At 36.0% G+C, this 24,975-nt stretch overlaps 1 protein-coding gene across 5 annotated transcripts in view; it reads right to left on the bottom strand.

Moving 5' to 3' along the window:
* The window catches only part of NARS2 (asparaginyl-tRNA synthetase 2, mitochondrial), a 143,190-nt gene that overhangs the window by 73,669 nt on the left and 44,546 nt on the right, over window positions 1-24,975 (bottom strand). For all 5 annotated transcript variants that reach the window (XR_009520383.1, XR_009520384.1, XM_069540928.1 and 2 more), the window contains one exon: window positions 4,844-4,938. Coding sequence is in view for 3 of the 5 variants with exons in the window: in XM_069540928.1 (XP_069397029.1) it covers window positions 4,844-4,938 (95 nt within the window). In the remaining 2 variants the exon portion in view is untranslated. The remainder of the gene's footprint in view (window positions 1-4,843; window positions 4,939-24,975) is intronic.

The following is a 24,975-nucleotide window of genomic DNA, read 5'->3' as shown; positions in this document are numbered from 1 at the left end:
CCAACAAACACATGAAAAGATGTTCAACATCACTAATCATTAGAGAAATGCAAATCAAAACTACAATGAGGTATCACCTCACACCAGTCAGAATGGCCACCATCAAAAAATCTACAAACAGGGCTTCCCTGTTGGCGCAGTGGTTGAGAGTCCGTCTGCCGATGCAGGGGACACGGGTTCGTGCCCCGGTCCGGGAAGATCCCACATGCCGCAGAGCGGCTAGGCCCATGGGCCATGGCCGCTGAGCCTGCACATCCGGAGCCTGTGCTCTGCAACGGGAGAGGCCACAACAGTGAGAGGCCCGCGTACCGGGGAAAAACAAACAAACAAACAAACAAAAACTACAAACAATGAATGCTGGAGAGGGTGTGGAAAAAGGGGAACCCTCTTGCACTGTTGGTAGGAATGTAAATTGATACAGGCACTATGGAGAACAGTATGGAGGTTCCTTAAAAAACTAAAATTAGAACTATCATATGACCCAGCAATCCCACTACTGGGCATATACCCTGAGAAAATCATAATTCAAAGAGTCATGTACCACAATGTTCACTGCAGCACTATTTACAATAGCCAGGACATGGAAGCAACCTAAGTGTCCATCGACAGATGAATGGATAAAGAAGATGTGGCACATATATACAATGGAATATTACTCAGCCATAAGGAGAAATGAAATTGAGTTATTTGTAGTGAGGTGGATGGACCTAGAGTCTGTCATACAGAGTGAAGTCAGAAAGAGAAAAACAAATACACTATGCTAACACATATATATGGAATCTAAAAAAAAAAAAAAAAAACAGGTCATGAAGAACCTAGAGGCAGGACGGGAATAAAGACGCAGACCTACTAGGGAATGGACTTGAGGACATGAGGAGGCGGAAGGGTAAGTTGGGACAAAGTGAGAGAATGGCATGGGCATATATACACTACCAAATATAAAATAGATAGCTAGTGGGAAGCTGCTGCATAGCACAGGGAGATCAGCTCGGTGCTTTGTGAGCACCTAGAGGGACTGGATAGGGAGGGTGGGAGGGAGACACAAGAGGGAGGGAATATGGGGATATACGTATGCATAGAGCTGATTCACTTTGTTATATAGCAGAAACTAACACAACACTGTAAAGCAATTATACTCCAACAAAGATGTTAAAAAAAAAAAAAAGACGAGCTATCAAGCCATGAAAAGATATGAAGGAAACTTAAATGCCTATTACTAAGTGAAAGAAGCCAGTCTGAAAAGGCTGCATATTGTATGATTCCAACTATATGACATTCTGGAAAATGCAAAGCTTTGGAGACAGTAAAAAGATTGCCAGGGGTTAGGAGGGAGGGAGGGATGCATAGGAGGAACACAGAGGATTTGTAGAGCAGTGAAACTATTCTGTATGCCATCATTTGACCAAACCTATAGAACATACACTACCAAGAGTGAACCCTAAGTAAACGATGTACTGCGTCAGTGTAGGTTCATCAATCACAAAAAGATGAAACAAACTAACAAACAAATCTGGGGTATCTTATAGTGCCAGAAAATAAGGAAGTACTCAAAAGACAAAAGGATAGGGGCATGTGAAAGGGATACAAGAATTAATCTGAAAGAATTCCCAACAACTAAAACAATTTGAACAACAAAGTAAATAGCACAGCATTGAAATATAACCCAAACCATAAAATATACATCAGTCCATCCTGATATAAACGATGACATAAATAAACAAGAGCAAAGAGACATAAATCATCCATACAGAAGAATTCCAAATACTCCCCCCTTCAGGAGATGAAGCATAATTCCATCTCCCACTTCCCAACCCTTCACTCCTACCTCCAGTGAAGGTGGGTGTACTTAATAACTCACTTCCAAAGAATAAATTGGAGAAAGGGAAAAACAGTACATTTTCAGTGGAGAAACTTGGCAAAGACTACCTCACCCAAGTAATGAAGGTTAATAGCACCATATGGATATCAAGTCCCCCCGACATGATATGACAAGAATAGCACTTCACCTCCGTGGCATTTTTTCTAACCCTCCCTAAAACTTCAGAAAAACATCAGAAAAATACAGATTGGCATACTTTCTGCAAGTCATAAAAAGCAAGGAAAGACTGAGAAACTGTTACAGACTACATGAGACTAGGGAAACATGACAACTAAATGTAATGTGGTACCCTACAGTGGATCCTGGAAAAAGGAAGAAGGCATTGATGGAACACCAGTGAAATCCAAATAAACTCTGGAATTTAGTTAATTGTAATGTTCTTAGTTTTGAGAAATGTACCACGGTAACGTAAGATGTTAACAACAGGGGAAACTGAGTGAGAAATATCTAAGAAGTCTGCACGATTTTTCCAACTTTTCTACATTTAAAAATTATTCAAAACTAGAACGTTTATTTTAAAAACAACAAAATTAAACTTTAAAATGGAGCCATAGGGCTTCCCTGGTGGCGCAGTGGTTAAGAATCTGCCTGCCAATGTAGGGGACACAGGTTCGAGCCCTGGTCCGGGAAGATCCCACATGCTGCAGAGCAACTAAACCCGTGCGCCACAGCTACTGAGCCTGTGCTCTAGAGTCCGCGAGCCACAACAACTGAGCCCACGTGCCACAACTACTGAAGCCTGTGCGCCTAGAGCCTGTGCTCCTCCACAAAAGAAGCCACCGCAATGAGAAGCCCGTGCACCGCAACGACGAGTAGCCCCCGCTCACCGCAACTAGAGAAAGCTCATGCACAGCAACGAAGACTCAACACAGCCAAAAAAAATAAACAAATAAAATAAATAAAATGGAGCCATAAACCCACTAAACCAACATAGATATCCTTTTGGAAAATGTTAACCTTCTAAATTTAACTACCATTTACTCCATTTTAAAAGTCTGTTAAATAAAATTTAGAAAAACTAAATTTAGACAAATTTAGTCTTCTTTAGAAAGAAGACTAACAATTTCTTACTGGAGATTAAATCATGTATTAATCTGAAACATGATGTACTGTATATTAATAGTACTAGAACTATGCATATTAAACTAGGAACATTTGACTGACACAGAAATACTTCATAACACATTAAAAATATAAAACCTCATATTCTGCCAATATAAGCTTCTGTCAAGTTTCACTGTACATTGTGTTCTTTGGTTCACTGCACTTTACTGGTAAAGAGGGAACATATTTAATCCACTAGTGATATTATAACCAAGAAACTTGGTAAATTTATACCTTTCCCATATTATGACACTCCTGAGGGGAATATATGTTGTCTCTAACTTTACAGATAAAAGAAATAAATAATGAAAGCCTGTTAAGAAAGGTTATCCAAAACTTGGATTAAGCTAAAAGGTAGACAGAACATCCTTCCGATGTAATGTGGGGACACAGACCCACTCAAAGGTTATTTAACTACCTAGGGGAATGAACTTTGCTCCATTATTCTATTTACTATCAAACTAAATATCCTAGATTAAGTAAAGTTACATGTTCACTTATAGATTTTTGTCCAGTAGAGTTGCAAATCATTTCTGTCATGTAGAAGAGAAAATTCCAAAGGTTAGGGTTTATCGGTCTGTGGGACATTAACCAGTTCATAACTAACTTAGCAATCTTATTCTAAAATTCTTTTATTAAACTGCGTATGAATCCACAGCTCCCCAAATAGTCTTTGAACTAGCCTTACTATTTTCTTCAGTAATTACTGAATTGAATAAAATATTTTATATTTCTATGAATCATGTTTTTAATTTTTTTAAATTATACTTTGACAGGCATAAGGAACTTTCCATGACATGCTTGACATGGCCTTTCCCACATACAGCTCTGCAAATCCTACAGTCTCACAGGGCTATTATGATTATAGTTTTTCTGCACCGTATTCTGATAATGTTGTCAATTATTTGGTTATTGGAATTATCAAATAATATCTTTGTCAAAGGTAAATCTAAGTAAAGTATATATTATTTTCAAGACCCTCTTTACTCCACCATTGACACTCTCCATCTTGCCAGTAAAGTCTGTAAAAAAATAAACATGAACACTATTCTATTTCCCCTGTTTTTCCACCCTGTGCATTTTAAAAACAATGGGAAATACAAGATTCCCTGTTTTTACTGGAGCCATTTCCTGAAGAGATTTTTAAGTCTCAAGCTCTGTATGAGAAAACAAAGATATTTACATCTTCGTAGGAGACTCATTACTTGCTGAGTAGGCATTAAGAAATTACCCACAGAATCAGAGAATATAAGATTTAGACAGGACTTTAAAGATTTTCCTGTCAAATCTCCAAAAGGAAAGAAAATAGGGCAAAAAGGATTATAGTGATTTTCCAGAGGTCTGAGAGTGGCTAAAATTAATGTGAGCTGATTTCTAATACTTTCTAAATGGGCACACATCTCCCATGATGACTTTGTGGGTTAATTTTCTTTCTTTAAACCAATTATTAAAAAAATATTTTTTCTTCCACTTGTTCCAGGTACCTCTCTTATAATTTCTAGGTGTAAATTATAACTGCCTTTACTTTCATAAACATGATTAATTACACTTATATTTTGATTATGTGTTTTGAGATTTAAGCAAAGATTAGTAAAAAGAAAAAAAAAAAACCGACAACTTCATATTTCCAGTGTTACATTCTTCACCAAAAACCAAAGTCTAGACTAATGTGATTTTTTTAGAAAGAAATTTGGATATTGTCAAATTTGTCCATCTAAATGTACTTTTAGTGAATTGAAGTGGACTAATCACAAACATGAACTACAATTTTTAGGTTTGAGCATCAGGAAAGAAAACATTATTACACTCTCACCCAACCAACATCAGTAGTCCATTAAAGCAAAAGAGAAAACTCTGTACCCTGACATCACTTCTAGATGAAGTTGTCCTGAGACAGTTAAGAAAACAGGAACATTGAAGAAATTCTCCTCAGGTACCTTTATTTTGCTTGAAGGCTGCAAAAGAAAACACAAGCCATAAAAAGCTATTATTAGATGTTTTGCTCTGCTTTTCATATTCACGTTTGTGCCACAACTAAAAAATCATACGCTATTAAACATATATGAGGACAGGTTCATTCTTATGGGAAAAAAGGGCAGCTTTCAGTATACACTTAAAAGAGAAAATTCCTGTTTGGAAAGTGCTAAGTTCAAGGAAGTTTGCTCCATATTTTTCAAAATATATAACAACCAAAGAACAAACTATTTTTGTCATAAAATATACTCCTTCTTAAAAACTGATTTTGATTGAGGGGCAAGCTGAAGCAAGAAATTATGAACTAGAAGTTTTAAATGTGAGGCATTACATAGTCTTTTAAAATTCTGACCCATGACTGAGATTTAATTTTAAGGGAATAGCCTCTAAAACATGTCTTGTCATATTATTATTAAATTATTAATAATAACGCTTTTAATACAGATTTTTATAAACACATTATAAACTTTTAAACACATTAATTTCACTTATTCTTCCCGACAACTAGGAGATAAAGCAGGACCATATCTTTAAAAGATATGATGAACATTTAGATTTAAAGATTTTTATGAACTTACAGTATAGAGTGATTATTCCATTTGAAACTGACAGGAAGTACGTCAGCCAACACTTATTAACAGTTAAGATAAAAAATTATTTGGAGATCAAACATAATTTAAATAGTATAATTAAGAAAGCTTCTAGATCAAGTTATGACCATTATATCCATTTGGGGGAAGGAAGCTAATTTACCTACTCTTGTATTTCAAATTGTGATCTGAAAATGTCTTTGTGTAATGGTGCACTAAAACAAGTGCTGTAAAGGCAACAAAGCCAATATAAAATTTTCAATACAGGATGTACGACTCCTTTTAAGAGACTTAGTACCAACTACTGAATTATAGAAACACATGAAATGAAGATATCTTATTTAATTCCATCGTTTGTTCTAAAAATATTGCATATCATGTATGGTTATGCGTGTGTATGAATATGAAATCTAGTGTAAAATTACCAACTGAAATCATTCATTTATTTTGTAATTGCCTATTATTTTTAAAACTTACTTTTACCTGGTCCTAAACGTCCTATTATTGCTTTATAAAAATCATCTTTGAAACCCACTATCACTTAAAGGATATCGTTTCCAAGGACTTAAATACTCAATACTAAAATATTCGACCTATGTTAGGATTTCAAAATAAAAGACATGTTCTCTGATATTTCTTTACTATTTACTAAATAATTATATTTCAAATCAGGCCCAGCACATTTATAAGAATATTGTACTTTCTCCTTTTCCTCACTTCTTTAGTCTATAATTTGTATTGGTGTTTTATCCTGACTTCTCTAAAAGTGATTTCTCTCATCTCCTGCACATATAAAAAAGTCTAATATTTAGGACTTGATTTTAGTATCTCATTTATTAGCATTTGTACAAAATGATGTCTGAGCTTCTTATATCTCTAAATCCAACTTATTTAAAGTTAAAAACATATCACTACTTCATTATGCCTTCCAATGTCATATGTAAGCATTTAAATACTGAAATTCATACTACTTTTTAATAAATTACTTCCTTTCAGTTCTCCTTTATATTACAGTGAATGCACTACAGTGACTTTAAAAACTTCTGTATGTATTAAGTTATATTACCTACATATTTTATTTCAGGATATTAAAGGGACATTATAAATTATTTTTTAAAAAAGTAATTGCTGGGGACTTCCCTAGTGGTCCAGTGGTTAAGACTTCACCTCCCAAGGCAGGAGGTGCACGTTCGATCCCTGGTCAGGGAGCTAAGATACCTGGCGGCAAAAGAAACAAAACATAAAAACAGAAGCAATATTGTAACAAATTCAATAAAGACTTTAAAAATGGACCACATCAAAAAAAAAAAAATCTTACAATGGTGGGATAGGTAGCTCCAAAGGCCTATCCCTCTACAGAAAAACTGAAAATAATGAGTAAAAACTATAAGCATCAAAGGTTTAAAGTCACCAAACAAATGCTGAATCAAGAAAGAGGAAACTTAAAAATGGTAAACTCCACCTAACAATAGCAGACTGCACACTCTTTTCAAGTGCACATGGACACTGTCCAAGATCAACCATATGCTAGAACATAACAAGTCTCAACAAATCAGATAAATTACCTTTTTTGAACATAATGGGATGAAACTAGAAATGTAAACTGGTGCAGTTACTTGGGAAAAGAGTTTGGTGGTTCTTTAAAAAGATTAACAAGAATTATTATATATACAACATACAAATTCTACCTCTAGGTATATGTCTAAAAGAATTACAACCAAGTATTCAAACAACAATGCATTAAAAGGACTGTACACCATCCTTCATCCCAGGGATGCAAGGATTTTTCAATATCATAAATCAATCAATGTGATACATCACATGAACAAACTGAATAAAAACTATACAATCATCTCAATAAATACAGAAAAAGCTTTTGATAAAATTCAATATCCATTTCTGATAAAAAAAACTCTTCAGAAAGTGAGCACAGAGGGAACATACCTCAACATAATAAAGGCCATATACAACAAACCCACAGCTAACAACATACTCAACGGCGAAAAGCTGAAAGAACTTGCTATAAGATCAGGAACAAGGCAAGGATGCCCACTCTCGCCACTTTTATTCAACATAGTTTTGGAAGTCCTGGCCACAGCAACCAGAGAAGAAAAAGAAACAAAAGGAATCCAAATTGGAAAAGAAGAAGTAAAACTGTCACTGTCAGCAATGACATGATGCTATACATAGAAAAGCCTAACACGCTACCAGAAAACTACTAGAGCTCATCAATGAATTTGGTAAAGTTGTTGAATAAAAATTAATATACAGAAATCTGTTCCATTTCTATACACTAACGAAGAAAGACAGGAAAGAGAAATTAGGGAAAAATCCCATTCAGCATCATATCAAAAAGAACAAAATACCTGGGAATAAACCTGTCTAAGGAGACAAAAGACCTTTACTCTGAAAACAATAAGATACTGATGAAAGAAATCGAAGATGACATAAACAGATGGACACATATACCATGTTCCTGGATTGCAAGAATCAATATTGTGAAAATGACTATACTACCCAAAGCAATCTACAGATTCAATGCAATCCCTATCAAACTACCAATGGCATTCTTCACAGAATTAGAACAAAAAATCTTACAACTTGTATGGAAACACAAAAGACCCCAAATAGTCAAAACAATCTTGAGAAAGAAAAATGGAACTGGAGGAATCAGGCTCCCCGACTTCAAACTATACCACAAAGCTACAGTAATCAAGACAGTATGGTACTGGCACAAAAACAGAAATATAGATCAATGGTACAGGACAGAATGGCCAGAGATAAACCCATGCACATATGGACACCTAATTTATGACAAAGGAGGCAAGAACATACAATGGAGAAAAGACAGGCTCTTCAATAAGTGGTGCGTTGAAAACTGGACAGCTACATGTAAAAGAATGAAATTAGAACACTCCCTAACACCATACACAAAAATAAACTCAAAATGGATTAAAGACCTAAATGTAAGGCCAGACACTATAAAACTCTTAGGGGAAAACATAGGCAGAACACTCTATGACATAAATCACAAAAAGATCCTTTTGACCCACCTCCTAGAGAAATGCAAATAAAAACAAAAATAAACAAATGGGACCTAATGAAACTGAAAAGCTTTTGCACAGCAAAGGAAACCATAAAAAAGATGAAAAGACAACCCTCAGAATGGAAGAAAATATTTGCAAACAAAACAACTGACCAAGGATTAATCTCCAAAATATACTAGCAACTCATGCAGCTCAATATCAAAAAGCAAACAATCCAGTTAAAAAATGGGCAGAAGACCTAAATAGACATTTCACTAAGGAACACATACAGATGGCCAAGAGGCACATGAAAAGATGTTCAACATCACTAATTATTAGAGAAATGCAAATCGAAACTACAAGGTTATCACCTCACGCCAGTCAGAATGGCCATTATCAAAAAATCTAGAATCAATAAAAGCTAGAAAGGGTGTGGTGAAAAGGGAACCCACCTGCACTGTTGGTGGGACTGTAAACTGATACAACCACTATGGAAAACAGTATGGAGGTTCCTTAAAAAACTAAAAATACAACTATCATATGACCCAGTAATCACACTACTGGGCATATACCCTGAGAAAACCATAATTCAAAAAGAGACATGTACCACATGTTCATTACAGCACTATTTACAATAGCCAGGACATGGAAGCAACCTAAATGTCCATCAACTGATGAATGGATACAGAAGATGTGGTATATACATACACAATGGAATTTTACTCAGCCACAGAAAAGAATGAAATAATGCCATTGGCAGCAACATGGATGGACCTAGAGATTATCATATTAAGTGAAGTAAGTGAGAAAGAGAAAGACAAATATCATATGACATCACTTACATGTGGAATCTAAAAAAGTGATATGAATGAAGTTACCTGCAAAACAGAAATAGACTCCGACATAGAAAACGAACTTAAGGTTACCAAAGGGGAAAGGGCAGGGAGGGATAAATTGAAGTGTGGAATTAACATATACACACTACTATGTATAAACAGATAAACAAGGACCTACTGTTTAGCATGGGGAACTATATTCAATGTCTTGTAAGAATTTATAATGGAAAAGAATTTGGAAAATAATATACATAAATATAAAATGAATCACTGTTCTGTACATCTGAAGCTAACACAAGATTGCAAATTAACTATACTTCAATTTAAAAAATGGTTATAAAAATTTTAAAACTCCAAGTATTCAAATAGATACTTGTACATTAATGTTCATATCAGCACTATTCACAACAAAGGTGGAAACATGGATAAGTGGATAAGCAAAATGTAGTATATATAAACAATGAAATACTATTTAGCCATAAGATGGAATGAAGTACTTATATATGCTAAAACACGGATAAATCTTGAAAACACTATGCTAAGTAAAAGAAAGACATAAAAGGCTACATATTGTATGATCCCATTTATATGAAATATCTAGAGTAGGTAAATCCACAGAGACTAATCGGTGAGAGCAATGGTCTGGGGAGAAGGGTAAATGGGAAGTGATACTTAATGGGCATGGGGTTTTCCTTGGGATAATGAAAATGTTTTGGAACTTAATAGGGGTGGTAGTTGTATAACACTGTAAATGTAGTAAATGCCACTGAAATATACCCTTTAAAATGGTTAATTTTATGTTGCATGAACTTCATCTCAATTTTTTTTAAAGCATACATAAACAAGTAATTATTAGACATGACAGGGTCAAAAATTACTAACATGGGATTGCAAATTTAAGATTCACAATCTTAAATACTTACATTAGTAATGAAGAAAGAATAAAAATATATGAATTAAGTATCCAACTTTGTGACTTTGCCAGTGGGAATGGATTTCTTTAAAAAAGATTCTCAAATTGCAACATTAAAGTTAAGAATTTCTATTTAATAAAGGAAGATATAGGCAATTAAACAGAACATATTGTATTATGGATAAAATATTTTCAGCTTCTAGAACTGACAAGTGATTAATGCACAGAAAATATAAGGACCTCCTGTGAAGAAAACAAGAAAGAGAAAATAAGCTGCTCCCCAACTGGGCAATGGATATGAAAAGCAGATTTACAGAAAAGAAAATTCAAAAGGTTAAGATGTATGAAGAAACACTCAAATTCACTACGAATTAGAGAAACACAAATTAAAACAAGGCATTTTAAGAAGAATTCATTGCATATATCCGACTGACAAAGATTAGAAAGTTCTATAATATCAAGTGTAGAGGTAGATTCAGGATGTGGTAGGCAGATTTCTAAGATGTGTCCCAAGATTCTCAGCCCCTGGTTTATTCAACCACTAAGCCAGGTACTGATGTGAAGGAATTTTGAAAATTTAATTAAAGTTCCAAATCAGATGGCCTCAGGATTTGGAGATTTTCTGGGTGTTCTTGACCTAATCACGTGAGCCCTTTAAAAGTAGAAAGTTTTCTACAGCTGGCTGCAGAACAGTAAGTCAGTAATTTGAAGCATGAGAAGGATGTGACACGCTGTTGCTGGCTTGAAGATGGAGGAAGACACAGGGAAAGGTGCTTAGAGCAGTCTCTAGAAGCTGAGAGCAATCTGGCCAGCAGCCAGCAGCAAAATGGGAACTTCAGTCCTATAACCAAAAAGAACTGAATTCTACTGAGAGCAAGAATGTGTTTGGAAGAGAACTTCAAGTTCCAGATGAAAACATAGAAAGCTTAGCTGACACACTGGTTTTGGGCTTGTGAGACCCTGAGATCCTAGCCATGCCATTCTGTACTATTGAACTATAGAGCTGTGAACTAATAAAGAGATGTTGTTTTAAGTCACTAAGTTACAAATCTATAGAAAACTACTTCATAGGAAAACAGGAACCCTCAGGTAATGTCAATATAGTCTATACTGGCACTGCTATTCTGGATAACATAGTGAAATTCAGAATGTATATACCCTATGACCAAGGAACTCCACTCCTGGATATCCATTCTAAAGAAATTTTCACACAAGTCTCTTAGGGAATATGTATAAGACTATGTATTACAGTATTTTTTTTTCTGGATGTAACTGAGAATTGGAAACAACCTAAGGGTCTATTACTAGAAAGGGTAAGTGAATTGTAGCAGACAAATATCAATGAATATTCTGCAGCAATGACAAGCAACAAATAGATGTACCTATAGCAACATGGACAGATTTCAAAACAAAGAGTTAAATGGAAAAAAGTAGGAAAGAAAGTAAGATACATATTATCATTAATGTAAATTTAAAATATACATAGAAGATCACTCATATTTTATGAGGCTATATACATAATAAAAGATATATCAAAGATATTAAAGTGAGTGCCTCCAAGAGAATATGAGGAATGGAAGTTGGGATTAGGATAAAGAGGAAAAGTTAAAACAAGAAAGGAGTTATGCTGGATGGCGTTTTGTCAGCTTGGCATTACTACTCCCACCTAAACTGAGGACTGTTTCCTAGAATCCCCTTTCCTGCATGGTTCCAGGTTTCAGTTGGCCATCTATTGTTGGAGAGGAATGTGCATAACATTTGAGAAGAGAAAATGAAACTGAAGTCATTAATCTCAGAAGACTGTGGCAGTCTGACACAGTGACACACTCACCGTGGTGGCTGGTGATCTCTAATTTCTAGCTTGTCTCCTTACTACTGACCAACAGTAGCTCTATGATAACGACCAAGTGCTGGACTGCAGTTACTACAGAGTGGACTGTGATAGATTAATTGCATTAATGGCTCCAATTTGTCACACTTCTCCATATCAGCACCCCTTGGCATATCATACGTTAACCCTGAGCTTGGCCATGTGACTTGTTTTGGTCAATGGCATGGTAACAAAATTGACAAAAATAGTGGCTTGAAAACATGCTTATGAAGTTCACATTCTTTCTTGGACCTATGCCACCAAAGAGATCACAGCCTGATTAGCATGATGGACGAATTTGAGAGACATGTGGAGAAGAAATGGGTCATCCCACATGAGGCCATCCTAGACTGCCCAGCTCCCAGTCAATCCATCAGCTGACTAAGCCAAACCCAGATCAGAACCACTCAGATGACCTGTAGACTCACAGGAAAGAATAAATGGTTTTGTTACACAGTGAGAGGATACAAGGGCCTATAACAACAGTGTGCCGTGAATAAAAATTATGTTAAACTAAACTCTGTATTCCTAATGTTAAAAAAAATACACATTCAGACACACATACTTCTACAAAAACAACCACAGCCAATATGCACTTAGCACTTACTCTGTGCCATGTACTGTGCTAAGGAGTTTACATGCAATCCAATGAAGTAAGTACTAGTATCCCCATTTACAGAGAAGGAAACAGACACAGAGGTTAATAACTTAACTTGCCTATTATGACAAAGAACATGAACCAAGGTGGTTGGGCTCCAGAATCTCTATTCTTTTTTTTTTTTTTTGCGGTACGCGGGCCTCTCACTGTTGTGGCCTCTCCCATTGCGGAGCACAGGCTCAGAGGCCATGGCTCACGGGCCCAGCCACTCCGCAGCACGTGGGATCTTCCCAGACCGGGGCACGAACCAGTGTCCCCTGCATCGGCAGGCAGACTCTCAACCACTGAGCCACCAGGGAAGCCCAGAAGAATCTCTATTCTTAACCACACATTATTTCCAGGAGTCATAAGAAATACTTAACAATGGTTGATTCTGGGGAAGGAAACTAGATTACCGGGAAACAAGGTATGATGGAATCCTTCTGCACTTTGATTTTTAAAATTTTTTTTTAAAGATTTTTTTTGATGTGCACCATTTTTAAAGTCTTTATTGAATTCGTTACAATATTGCTTCTGTTTTATGTTTTGGCTTTTTGGCCAGGAGGCACGTGGATCTTAGCTCCCTAGCCAGGGATCGAACCTGCACCCCCTGAATTGGAAGGCGAAGTCTTAACCACTGGACTGCCAGGGAATTCCCTTCTGCACTTTTAAATTGGTACCTTTTGAACAGTAAACTACATTACCTGTTCATAAAATAAATTTAAAATAGCATATTTGTTAAGAGGGACTCGGAGGTATTACCAGCAAGTACTCAGAATAAAAAGTATACTGGTTTTATTCCCTGTGTATTCTTTTTTTTTTAAAGAAGATGTTGGGGTAGGAGTTTTATTTATTTATTTATTTACTTTTGCTGTGTTGGGTCTTCGTTTCTGTGCGAGGGCTTTCTCCAGTTGTGGCAAGCGGGGGCCACTCTTCATTGCAGTGCATGGGCCTCTCACTATCGCGGCCTCTCTTGTTGCGGAGCACAGGCTCCAGACGCGCAGGCTCAGTAGTTGTGGCTCATGGGCCTAGTTGCTCTGCGGCATGTGGGATCCTCCCAGATCAGGGCTTGAACCCGTGTCCCCTGCATTAGCAGGCAGATTCCCAACCACTGCACCACCAGGGAAGCCCCCCTGTGTATTCTTGATCACATAAATACTAACGATTTAATCTTTTTTCCTATAGTGGTGTGGATTACTCTGGTCAGCACCAATCGGAAAATCAAAAAGCCAAGAACAAAGTATGGAACAAAGTCAAATACCAGGAAAAATGTAGGTGGTTAGTAAAGTCTAACACTGCTCTATTTATAATGAAAATAGTTGGGGCAGGCTAAAAGAAGAGAAGGCCAAACGATATTGAGTTCTTTGAGTAGGAATTGAGTTTATACATGTTGGTATGCTAAGCACCTAGCAAAGTGCCAGAGACAAGTAATTGCTCCATAAATGCTTGTTGACCAAAAAGTGATGTCAACTGTGAGTGAGGGGATCAGCAATGAGAAGAAGCACAAGGAACCATAAAAGCTTCTAGCAAAGTGTCATGGCATTGCTGGTCTAAAAGGTATCTTTAGTGCACATTTAGTGTCATGTTTGTTTTCAAACAAAGGTACTGATAAGCAGGTACTATTACAGAAATAAATTATTTCCTATATTAACTTTTTAAACTATATTGCTTATAAATAATTCTCCATTACTTTTCTAGCACAACTGTAAATAGGTGTTTTCTGTGGTTTTTCTTTAGTATCACCATCAGTTGAACACTGACGAGTATTCTAAACAACACAAAAGGGAGAGAATGTATTTTCAATACAGTATATAATTGTAAGTTTAAAGTAGCTTAGAGGAAATTTTTCATTTTCTTCAGAAATGTAAACTGTGTGACCACTATGATTCTATCTTCCTCCTATCCACTCCCACTCACACATAATTTGTAGATATCCTATATAATCAAATACCATTTTTGACTAAATATAAAAGACATCTATCCTTTTCCTACCTTCCCAACAGCAAATTCCTAATTCTGACATCCATCAAACAGAAAGATTTAGAAAAGACGATGAGATAGTATCATCAATATAATCTTCTGATCACTGAAAAAAATAGCTCTTCAACATCATCTTTTTCACCTTTCTCAAGACTGTGTCTCACTTAGTTCCAAAGGAGGCATCTCTCCATATATCCTCTCATACACCTTTCTGCTCCCTAACAAATCTCTAGTTACCTCTGGGACAGCTTCATTTCCTTCCCTCTTTATGCTTGCAAGTCTTAAAACGATCCAGACACACATCAAGCACTGTGAGAGTCACAAGTAAAAATTAAACATAATACTAAAAAATGCTATGTTTTATTTATTTTTAAAAGTTCCTGAAGCAAAACATTGAGCTGGGTGATGGCATTTGGTTGTTTATAGTATTATTCTCTGTGCTTTTCTGTATGTTTAAAGTTACAAAAAAACACAGATCAGTATTTCCAGCTCTTAAAAATGTACAGCATATTATTGTGTGATTCCCACAAGTGTCAATACTTTTCATTCTCCTATTTTCTTCAAGCATAAAATATTTTACTTTATTCAGGTTCACTATTTTTGTTCTAATTACTAGAGTGTTCTGTAAGTTTACATTAATAGTTGTAGTATTTTTATCTATATGATGCATTAAAGAGTCTCGTGGCTGTGCTGTAAATATAATTATTATATATTTCTGTAAGGGAAAAAGAGTTCTAAGATCCAAAATAACCAACTTAAAAATAAACTATCCAAATCTCTGATTATATTTCTGCTATACCTTAAAGAAAAAAGATAACTAAATTAAGCTAAACATAATTAAAGAAATAAAATAAAAATTCAACTGTTTCATGCACTGTCAAAAAACCCGTAATGACAAAAATCAGTAAGCCTGAGGCAAGTAATGAGATACCAAAGTATTCTGGTTGGTTTATGTTAAAAAATATTTTACACAATAAATGAAAGCTTTAATTCCAAAAATCTATTTCACTGTATAGTACTTTAAAAAACGTTTTTATATCCTATTTTTCTCAAATCAGAGAAAATACTAAAGGGCTTTACGAAACACTAAAGAAATATGTTGAAGATGGGATAAGAGTAAGATGAAAACTTACCATAGCATTATTATCCTGATATTCCTTGGGAAAAAACATATATTCACACATACTAATCAAACTGGCAAAAATTAAAGGCAAAGAAAAATTACTGAAAGCGGCAAGGGAAAAACGACAAATAACATACAAGGGAACTCCCATCAGGTTAATATCTGATTTCTCAGCAGAAACACTACAAGCCAAAAGGGAGTGGCATGATATACTTAAAGTGATGAAAGGGAAGAACCTACAACCAAGATTACTCTACCAGCAAGGATCTCATTCAGATTCCATGGAGAAATCAAAAGCTTTACAGATAAGCAAAAGCTAAAAGAATTCAGCACCACCAAACCAGCTCTACAACAAATGCTGAAGGAACTTCTCTAAGTGGGAAACACAACAGAAGAAAAGGACCTACAAAAACAAACACAAAACAATTAAGAAAATGGTCATAGGAACATACATATCAATAATTACCTTAAATGTGAATGGATTAAATGCTCCAACCAAAAGACACAGGCTTGCTGAATGGATACAAAAACAAGACCCATATATATGCTGTCTACAAGAGACCCACTTCAGATCTAGGAACACATACAGACTGAAAGTGAGGAGATGGGAAAAGATATTCCATGCAAATGGAAATCAAAAGAAAGCCGGAGTAGCAATTCTCATATCATACAAAATAGACTTTAAAATGAAGACTATTACAAGAGACAAAAAAGGACACTACATAATGATCAAGGGATCAATCCAAGAAGAAGACACAGCAATTGTAAATATTTATGCACCCAACATAGGGGCACCTCAATATATAAGGCAACTGCTAACAGCTCTAAAAGAGGAAATCGACAGTAACACAATAATAGTGGGGGACTTTAACACCTCACTTACACCAATGGACAGATCATCCAGACAGAAAATTAATGGCATTAATTAAGCTTTAAATGACACAATGACAAGCTTTAAATCACAAGCTTTAAATGACACAATAGACCAGATAGATTTAATTGATATTTATAGGACATTCCATCCAAAAACAGCAGATTACACTTTCTTCTCAAGTGTGCACGGAACATTCTCCAGGATAGATCACATCTTGGGTCACAAATGAAGCCTCAGTCAATTTAAGAAAATTGAAATCATATCAAGCATCTTTTCTGACCACAACGCTATGAGATTAGAAATGAATTACAGGGAAAAAAACATAAAAAACACAAACACATGGAGGCTAAACAATACGTTACTAAATAACCAAGAGATCACTGAAGAAATCAAAGAGGAAATCAAAAAATACCTAGAGACAAATGACAATGAAAACACGACAATCCAAAACCTATGGGATGCGGCAAAAGCAGTTCTAAGAGGGAAGTTTATAGCTATACAAGCTTACATCAAGAAACAAGAAAAATCTCAAATAAACAATCTAACCTTACACCTAAAGGAACTAGAGAAAGAAGAACAAACAAAACCAAAGTTAGTAGAAAGAAAGAAAGAAATAAAGATCAGAACAGAAATAAATGAAATAGAAACAAAGAAAATAATAGCAAAGATCAATAAAACAAAAAGCTGGTTCTTTGAGAAGATAAAACAAAACTGACAAACCATTAGCCAGACTCATCAAGAAAAATAGGGAGAGGACTCAAATCAATAAAATTAGAAATGAAAAAGGAGAAGTTACAACAGATACTGCAGAAATACAAAGCATCCTAAGAGACTACTACAAGCAACTCTATGCCAATTAAATGAACAACCTGGAGAAATGGAGAAATTCTTAGAAAGGTATATAACCTTCCAAGACTGAACCAGGAAGAAATAGAAAATATGAACAGACCAATCACAAGTAATGAAACTGAAACTATAATTAAAAATCTTCCAACAAACAAAAGACCAGGACCAGATGGCTTCACAGGTGAATTCTATCAAACATTTACAGATGAGCTAACACCCATCCTTCTCAAGCTCTTCCAAAAAATTGTGGAGGAAGGAACACTCCCAAACTCATTCTATGAGGACACCATCAACGTGATACCAAAACCTGACAAAGAAACTACAAAAAAAGAAAATTACAGACCAATATCCCTGATGAATATAGATGCAAAAGTCCTCAACAAAATACTAGCAAACAGAATCCAACAACACATTAAAAGGATCATACACCATGATCAAATGGGATTTATCTCAGGGATGCAAGGATTCTTCAATATACGCAAATCAATCAATGTGATACACCATATTAACAAACTGAAGAATAAAAACCATATGATCATCTCAATAGATGCAGGAAAAGCTTTTGACAAAATTCAACACCTGTTTATGATAACAACTCTCCAGAAAGTGGGCACAGAGGGAACCTACCTCAACATAATAAAGGCCATATATGACAAACCCACAGAAAACACCATTCTCAATGGTGAAAAACTGAAAGCATTTTCTCTAAGATCAGGAACAAGACAAGGATCTCCACTCTCACCACTATTATTCAACATAGTTTTGGAAGTCCTAGCCACGGCAATCAGAGAAGAAAAAGAAATAAAAGAAATACAAATTGGAAAAGAAGAAGTAAAACTGTCACTGTTTGCAGATGACATGGTACTATACATAAAGAAGCCTAAAGATGCCACCAGAAAACTACTAGAGGTAATCAATGAATCTGGTAAAGTAGCAGGATACAAAATTAATGCACAGAAATCTCTTGCATTCCTAAACACTAACGATGAAAAATCTGAAAGAGAAATTAAGGAAACACTCCCATTTACCACTGCAACAAAAAGAATAAAATACCTAGGATTAAACCTATCTAGGGAGACAAAAGACCTGTATGTGGAAAACTATGAGGCACTGATGAAAGAAATTAAAGTTGATATCAACAGATGGAGAGATATACCATATTCTTGGATTGGAAGAATCAATTTTGTGAAAATGACTCTACTACCCAAAGCACTCTACAGATTCAATGCAATCCCTATCAAATTACCAATGACATTTTTTACAGAATTAGAACAAAAAAAATCTTAAAATTTGTATGGAGACACAAAAGACCCCAAATAGCCAAAGCAGTCTTGAAGGAAAAAAACGGAGCTGGAGGAATCAGACTCCCTGACTTCAGACTATACTACAAAGCTACATTAATCAAGACAATATGGTACTGGCACAAAAAGAGAAACACAGATCAATGGAACATGATAGAAAGCCCAGAGATAAACCCATGCACCTATGTTCAACTAATCTATGACAAAGGAGGCAAGGATATACAATGGAGAAAAGACAGTCTCTTCAATAAGTGGTGCTGGGAAAACTGGATAGCTACATGTAAAAGAATGAAATTAGAACACTCCCTAACACCATACTAAAAAATAAACTCAAAATCGATTAGAGACCTAAATGTAAGACCAGACACTATAAAATGCTTAGAGGAAAACATAGCAAAACACTCTTTGACATATATCACATCAAGATCTTTCATGATCCATCTCCTAGAGTAATGGAAATAAAAACAAAAATAAACAAATGGGACCTCATGAAACTTCAAAGCTTTTGCACAGCAAAGGAAACCAAAAACAAGACGAAAAGACAACCCTCAGAATGGAAGAAAATATTTGCAAATGAATCAACGGACAAAGGATTAATCTCCAAAATATATAAAAAACTCATGCAGCTCAATAACAAAAAAACAAACAACCCAATCCAAAAATGGGCAGAAGACCTAAATAGACATTTCTCCAAGGAAGACCTACAGATAGCCAAGAAGCATATTAAAAGCTGCTCAACATCACTAATTATTAGAGTAATGCAAATCAAAACTACAATGAGGTATCACCTCACACCAGTTAGAATGGGCATCATCAGAAAATCTACAAACAACAAATGCTGGAGAGGGTGTGGAGAAAAGGGAATCCTCTTGCACTGTTGGTGGGAATGTAAATTGATACAGCCACTATGTAGAAAAGTATGGAGGTTCCTTAAAGAACTAAAAATAGAATTACCATATAACCCAGCAATCCCAGTACTGGGCATATATCCAGAGAGAAACATAATTCAAAAAGACACATGCACTGCAATGTTCGTTGCAGCACTATTTACAATAGCCAGGTCATGGAAGTAACCTCAATGCCCATCGACAGACGAATGGATAAAGAAGATGTGGTACATATGTACAATGGAATATTACTCAGCCATAAAAAGGAACGAAATTGGATCATTTGTTGAGACGTGGATGGATCTAGAGACTGTCATACTGAGTGAAGTAAGTCAGAAAGAGAAAAACAAATATCACATATTAACGCATATATGTGGAACCTAGAAAAATGGTACAGATGAACAGGTTCGCAGGGCAGAAACTGAGATACAGATGTAGAGAACAAACGTATGGACACTAAGGGGGGAAAGAATTGGGGGGATGGAGGCGGTGGTATGATGAATTGGGCGACTGGGATTGACATGTATTCACTGATGTGTATTAAATTGATGACTAAGCAGAAAAAAACCCCAACATATACTCACATCACACTATCTGCCACAATGTAAATAAAAATTCTGCAACTTATCTCTGATTGACACAATTACAGATGGTCCTCTATGGTCTGATTTACAATTTTTCAACTTGGCAGTGGTGTGAAAGCAATACGCATTCAGTAGCTACCATACTTCAAAATTTGAATTTTGCTCTTTTCCCTGCTAGTATGATACTCATGATGCTGGCAGCAGCTGCAGCTTTCAGTCAGCCATGCAATCATGACGGTAAAAAACGATACACTTAACCATTTTGTATGCATAAAACCATTGTTTTTCACTTTCAGTACAATATTAAATAAATTACATGAGATATTCAACACTTTATTATAAAACAGGCTTTGTGTTAGATGATTTTGCCCAACTATGGACGTAATCCCATTGTAAGTAGAAAAAGATCTGTATATGGCCACCAAGCTGACCTACCACCACTTACTTTAGTGATTTGAGATAGTATCTTTATATATTTCCACATGAACTTGGGTATATTTCTGAGCTTTCAATTTTATCCCATTGATTTATTTGTATACTGGTATCACACCATTTTAATTTTGAGGCTTCATAGTATATTTTAATTCCTGGTTACTCAAGCATTTTTGATGACTGTATTCTTCAGCATTAACATGGAGACTTTTCCAAGGTTTCTCCACTGATAAATAAATTTGTGTCTCATCTCAAATAGATATCGCCCATATTTCCAGGTCCTACTTCAATTCATTTTTCAGTTCAATAAATATTTACAGAGTGACTAGTATGTGCCAGGTACCAGGCTAAATGCAGGAATACAGTAATGAATAAGATACAACGTCCCTAAGGAACTCCAATATTTTTAAATTTCATGGGTCAATACTGTGAAACAAAAGTTATTTAATATGAAGCTTTGAGCTACAGAGTTTTTGAAACTTGTGAATGTCTGAAGGAGGTTACATTGACAAAGTCCTAATTTATTCACTCACTTATCAACTGCTCTGTTAACAGCCTGAAGGAACTTATAAAACTTTCCCCAAGTTTCCTATTTCTTTAGGTGTACCAACACTGCAGGAAAAACTGGCTCATAGACTGCAAAAAAAAAAAAACCAAAAACTAACTGCTGCTCATCTTAATGGCTGAATATGGAGGTACAAATCATGTGATCCATAGAAAATAACTCACAAGCAGTATGCTGGCCAAGCATGCTGAAAAGCCAGTTAATACCATACACATCTATTAGAATGGCCAAAATCCAGAACAGTGACAACACCAAATGCTATCAAGGACGCGGAGCAACAGGAACTCTCTCTTATTCATTGCTGGTGGGAATGTGAAATGGCACAGCTACTTTGGCAGTTCCTTACTAAACATACTCTTGTCATACGATCCAGCAATTGCACGCCTTGGTATTTACCCAAAGGAGTTGAAAACTTATGTCCACATAAAAACCTGTACACAGATGTTTACAGAGGTTTTATTCATAATTGCCAAAACTTGGACACGACCAAGATGTGCTTCAGTAAATGAATAAATAAACTGTGATAAATCCAGATAATGGAACATTATTCAATGCTAAAAAGAAATGAACTATCAAGACATGAAAAGACATGGAAGAAACAAATACATATTACTAAGTGAAAGAAGCCAATCTGAAAAGGCTACATACTATATGATTCCAACTATATGACATTCTGAAAAGGGCAAAACTATGGAGAAAGTAAAAAGGTCAGTGGTTGCCAGGAGTTAGGGAGGAGATAAGGATGAACAGGTAGAACATGGAGGTGGAGGATTTTTTGAGCAGTGAAACTATTATGTATGATACTATAATGGTGGATATATCTCATTATGCATTTGTCCAAACGCATAGTGAACCGTAATGTAAACTACAGGCTTTTGATGAATAATGATGTGTCGATGTAGAGTCATCAATTGTAACAAATGTACCACTCTGGTGGATGTTGATAATGGGGGAGGCTAAGCATGGGTGGGGGCGGGGGCTATATGGGAAATATTTGTATCTTCACTCAATTTTGCTGTCAACCTAAAATTGCTCTAGGGACTTCCCTGGCAGTCCAATGGTTAAGACTCCACGCTTCCAATGCAAGGGGCATGAGTTCAATCCCTGGTCAGGGAACTAAGATCCCACATGCCATGCGGCACTGCCAAAAAAAAAAAAAAAAAATTGCTCTTAAAAGTAAAGTCTGTTTAAAAAAAAGCCAGTAAACATATGGATCTCTGTGATCAACATGCTATATCCTTCATCTGCCAAGAGAAATGGTCTCTTTTCTATTAGTCTCAGCAAATGTAAACAATAGAGAGATAAAGAACTCTTCAGGGCTTCCCTGGTGGCGTGGTGGTTAAGAACCCACCTGCTAATGCAGGGAACATGGGTTCGAGCCCTGGTCTGGGAAGATCCCACATGCCGCGGAGCAACTAAGCCCATGTGCCACAACTACTGAGCCTGCACTCTAGAGCCCATGAGCCACAACTACTGAAGCCCACGCACCTAGAGCCCGTGCTCTGCAACGAGAAGCCACCACAATGAGAAGCCTGCGCACCACAATGAAGAGTAGCCCCCGCTCGCCGCAACTAGAGAAAGCCTGCACGCACCAACGAAGACCCAACGCAGCCAAAAATAAATAAATAAGTAATAAGTTAATTTATTTAAAAAAAAGGAAGTCTTCAGACAGAATGCAGGTAGCACCAGGAAGCTGAGGAGGTTGTTTGTATTCATACAGGATACAATTTGATCATTACTCTCGCTTCTTTACTGCAAAGATAAAACTCAGAAATAGGAATGTGGGGGGTTTTATTTTTTAAACTTTTTAAATGTGCCCAGAGGTTTCAGAATTAAATGATAAAACCAATAATTAAATAAATACTAGGGAACAGGGCTGACTTAATTATCACCATATTATCTAAAACATTCTTTATTAGGAACTTTGACGCATACTATACTAGCAATAAGGAATATAATCTCACTTGATATAAACAAAAAATTCAATTTCTAAACATGTTCAAACTCTAGAAAAAGCAGTTTTTTGATGCAGGGGTAGCAAGGTTTAATGCATTTAAAAAGTTGGTAATAATTTACGTATGAAACACAAATAGTCTGTTTCTACTAAAAGCAGTTTGCTGAAATACCACTAAAAACCTTATAATGTGCTCTTTTTTCTATAACTTTTCTGTTGTGACATACAACACACTAATGCAGAAAAGGAAAAAGTACACCTCAATGATTTATCACAAAATTAATGCCTATGTGACTACCACCCAGATCACAAGATAGAGTAGCCCCCGCTCGCATCTATCACAAGATATAAGAATAACAACATTTGAGGAGACTCTAGTGTCCCTTCCCCCAACAATTCCTCTTTCCTTCCCAAAGATAACTATTAACCTGACCAGCAAAACATTATAGTACTTTTCTAAGAAGAGCAAACTAAACTCAAAGTTAGCAGAAGAAAGGAAATAACAAAGATTAGAATGGAAAGAAATGAAAGAAAAACTAAAAAGACAATAGAAAAAAATAAAAGAGCTGTTTTTAAAAAAGATGAACAAAATAGACAAACCATTAGCTAGACTTACCAAGAAGAAAAGAGAGAGGACTCAATAAATAAAATTATAAATGAAAGAGGAGACATTACAACTGATAGTACATAAATACAAAGGCTCATAAGAGACTATGAACAATTACGCACTGAAAAATTGGACAACCTAAAAGAAATGGATTAATTCCTAGAAACATACAACCTTCCAAGACTGAATCAAGGAGAAACAGAAAATCTGATCGAAGCAATAATCAAAAACCTCCCAACATAGGCTTCCCTGGTGGCACAGTGGTTGAGAGTCCGCCTGCCGATGCAGGGGACATGGGTTTGTGCCCCGGTCCGGGAGGATCCCACGTGCCGCGGAGCTGCTGGGTCCGTGAGCCATGGCTGCTGAGCCTGAGCGTCCGGAGCCTGTGCTCCGCAGCGGGAGAGGCCACAACGGTGAGAGGCCCGCGTATTGCAAAAAAAAAAAACCCAAAAAACCAACAAAAAACCTCCCAACAAAGAAAAGTCAAGGACTAGATGGCTTCACTGGTGAATTCTATCAAACACCGAAAGAACTAATACCAATATTTCTCAAACTCCTCCAAAAATAAGAGGAGGAAACACTTCCAAACTCATATTACAAGGGCAACATTACCCTGATAATACCAAAGTCAGGTAAGGACACTACAAGAAAAGAAAATTACAGGCCAATATCCTTGATGAACATAGGTGTAAAAATCCTTAACAAAATGTTAGCAAACCAAATACAACAGTACTTTGAAAGAATCATACACCATGATCAAGTGGGGTTTATTCCAGGGATGCAAAGGCGGTTCAACATCTGCAACTCAATCAACGTTTTCTCAATAGATACAGAAAAAGCATTTGACAAACTTCAACATCTTTTCATGATAAAAACTCTCAACAACGTGGGTATAGAAGGAATGTACCTCAACATAATAAAGGCCATATATGACAAGCCTACAACTAACATCAAACTCAATGCTGAAATGCTGAAAGTGTTTCCTCTAAGATC

The sequence above is a fragment of the Delphinus delphis genome, chromosome 8, assembly GCF_949987515.2.
Source record: "Delphinus delphis chromosome 8, mDelDel1.2, whole genome shotgun sequence".
NCBI lineage: Eukaryota > Metazoa > Chordata > Mammalia > Artiodactyla > Delphinidae > Delphinus > Delphinus delphis.
The sequence above is the reverse complement of the archived record's forward strand: the minus strand, read 5'-3'. Positions and strand labels throughout refer to the sequence as shown.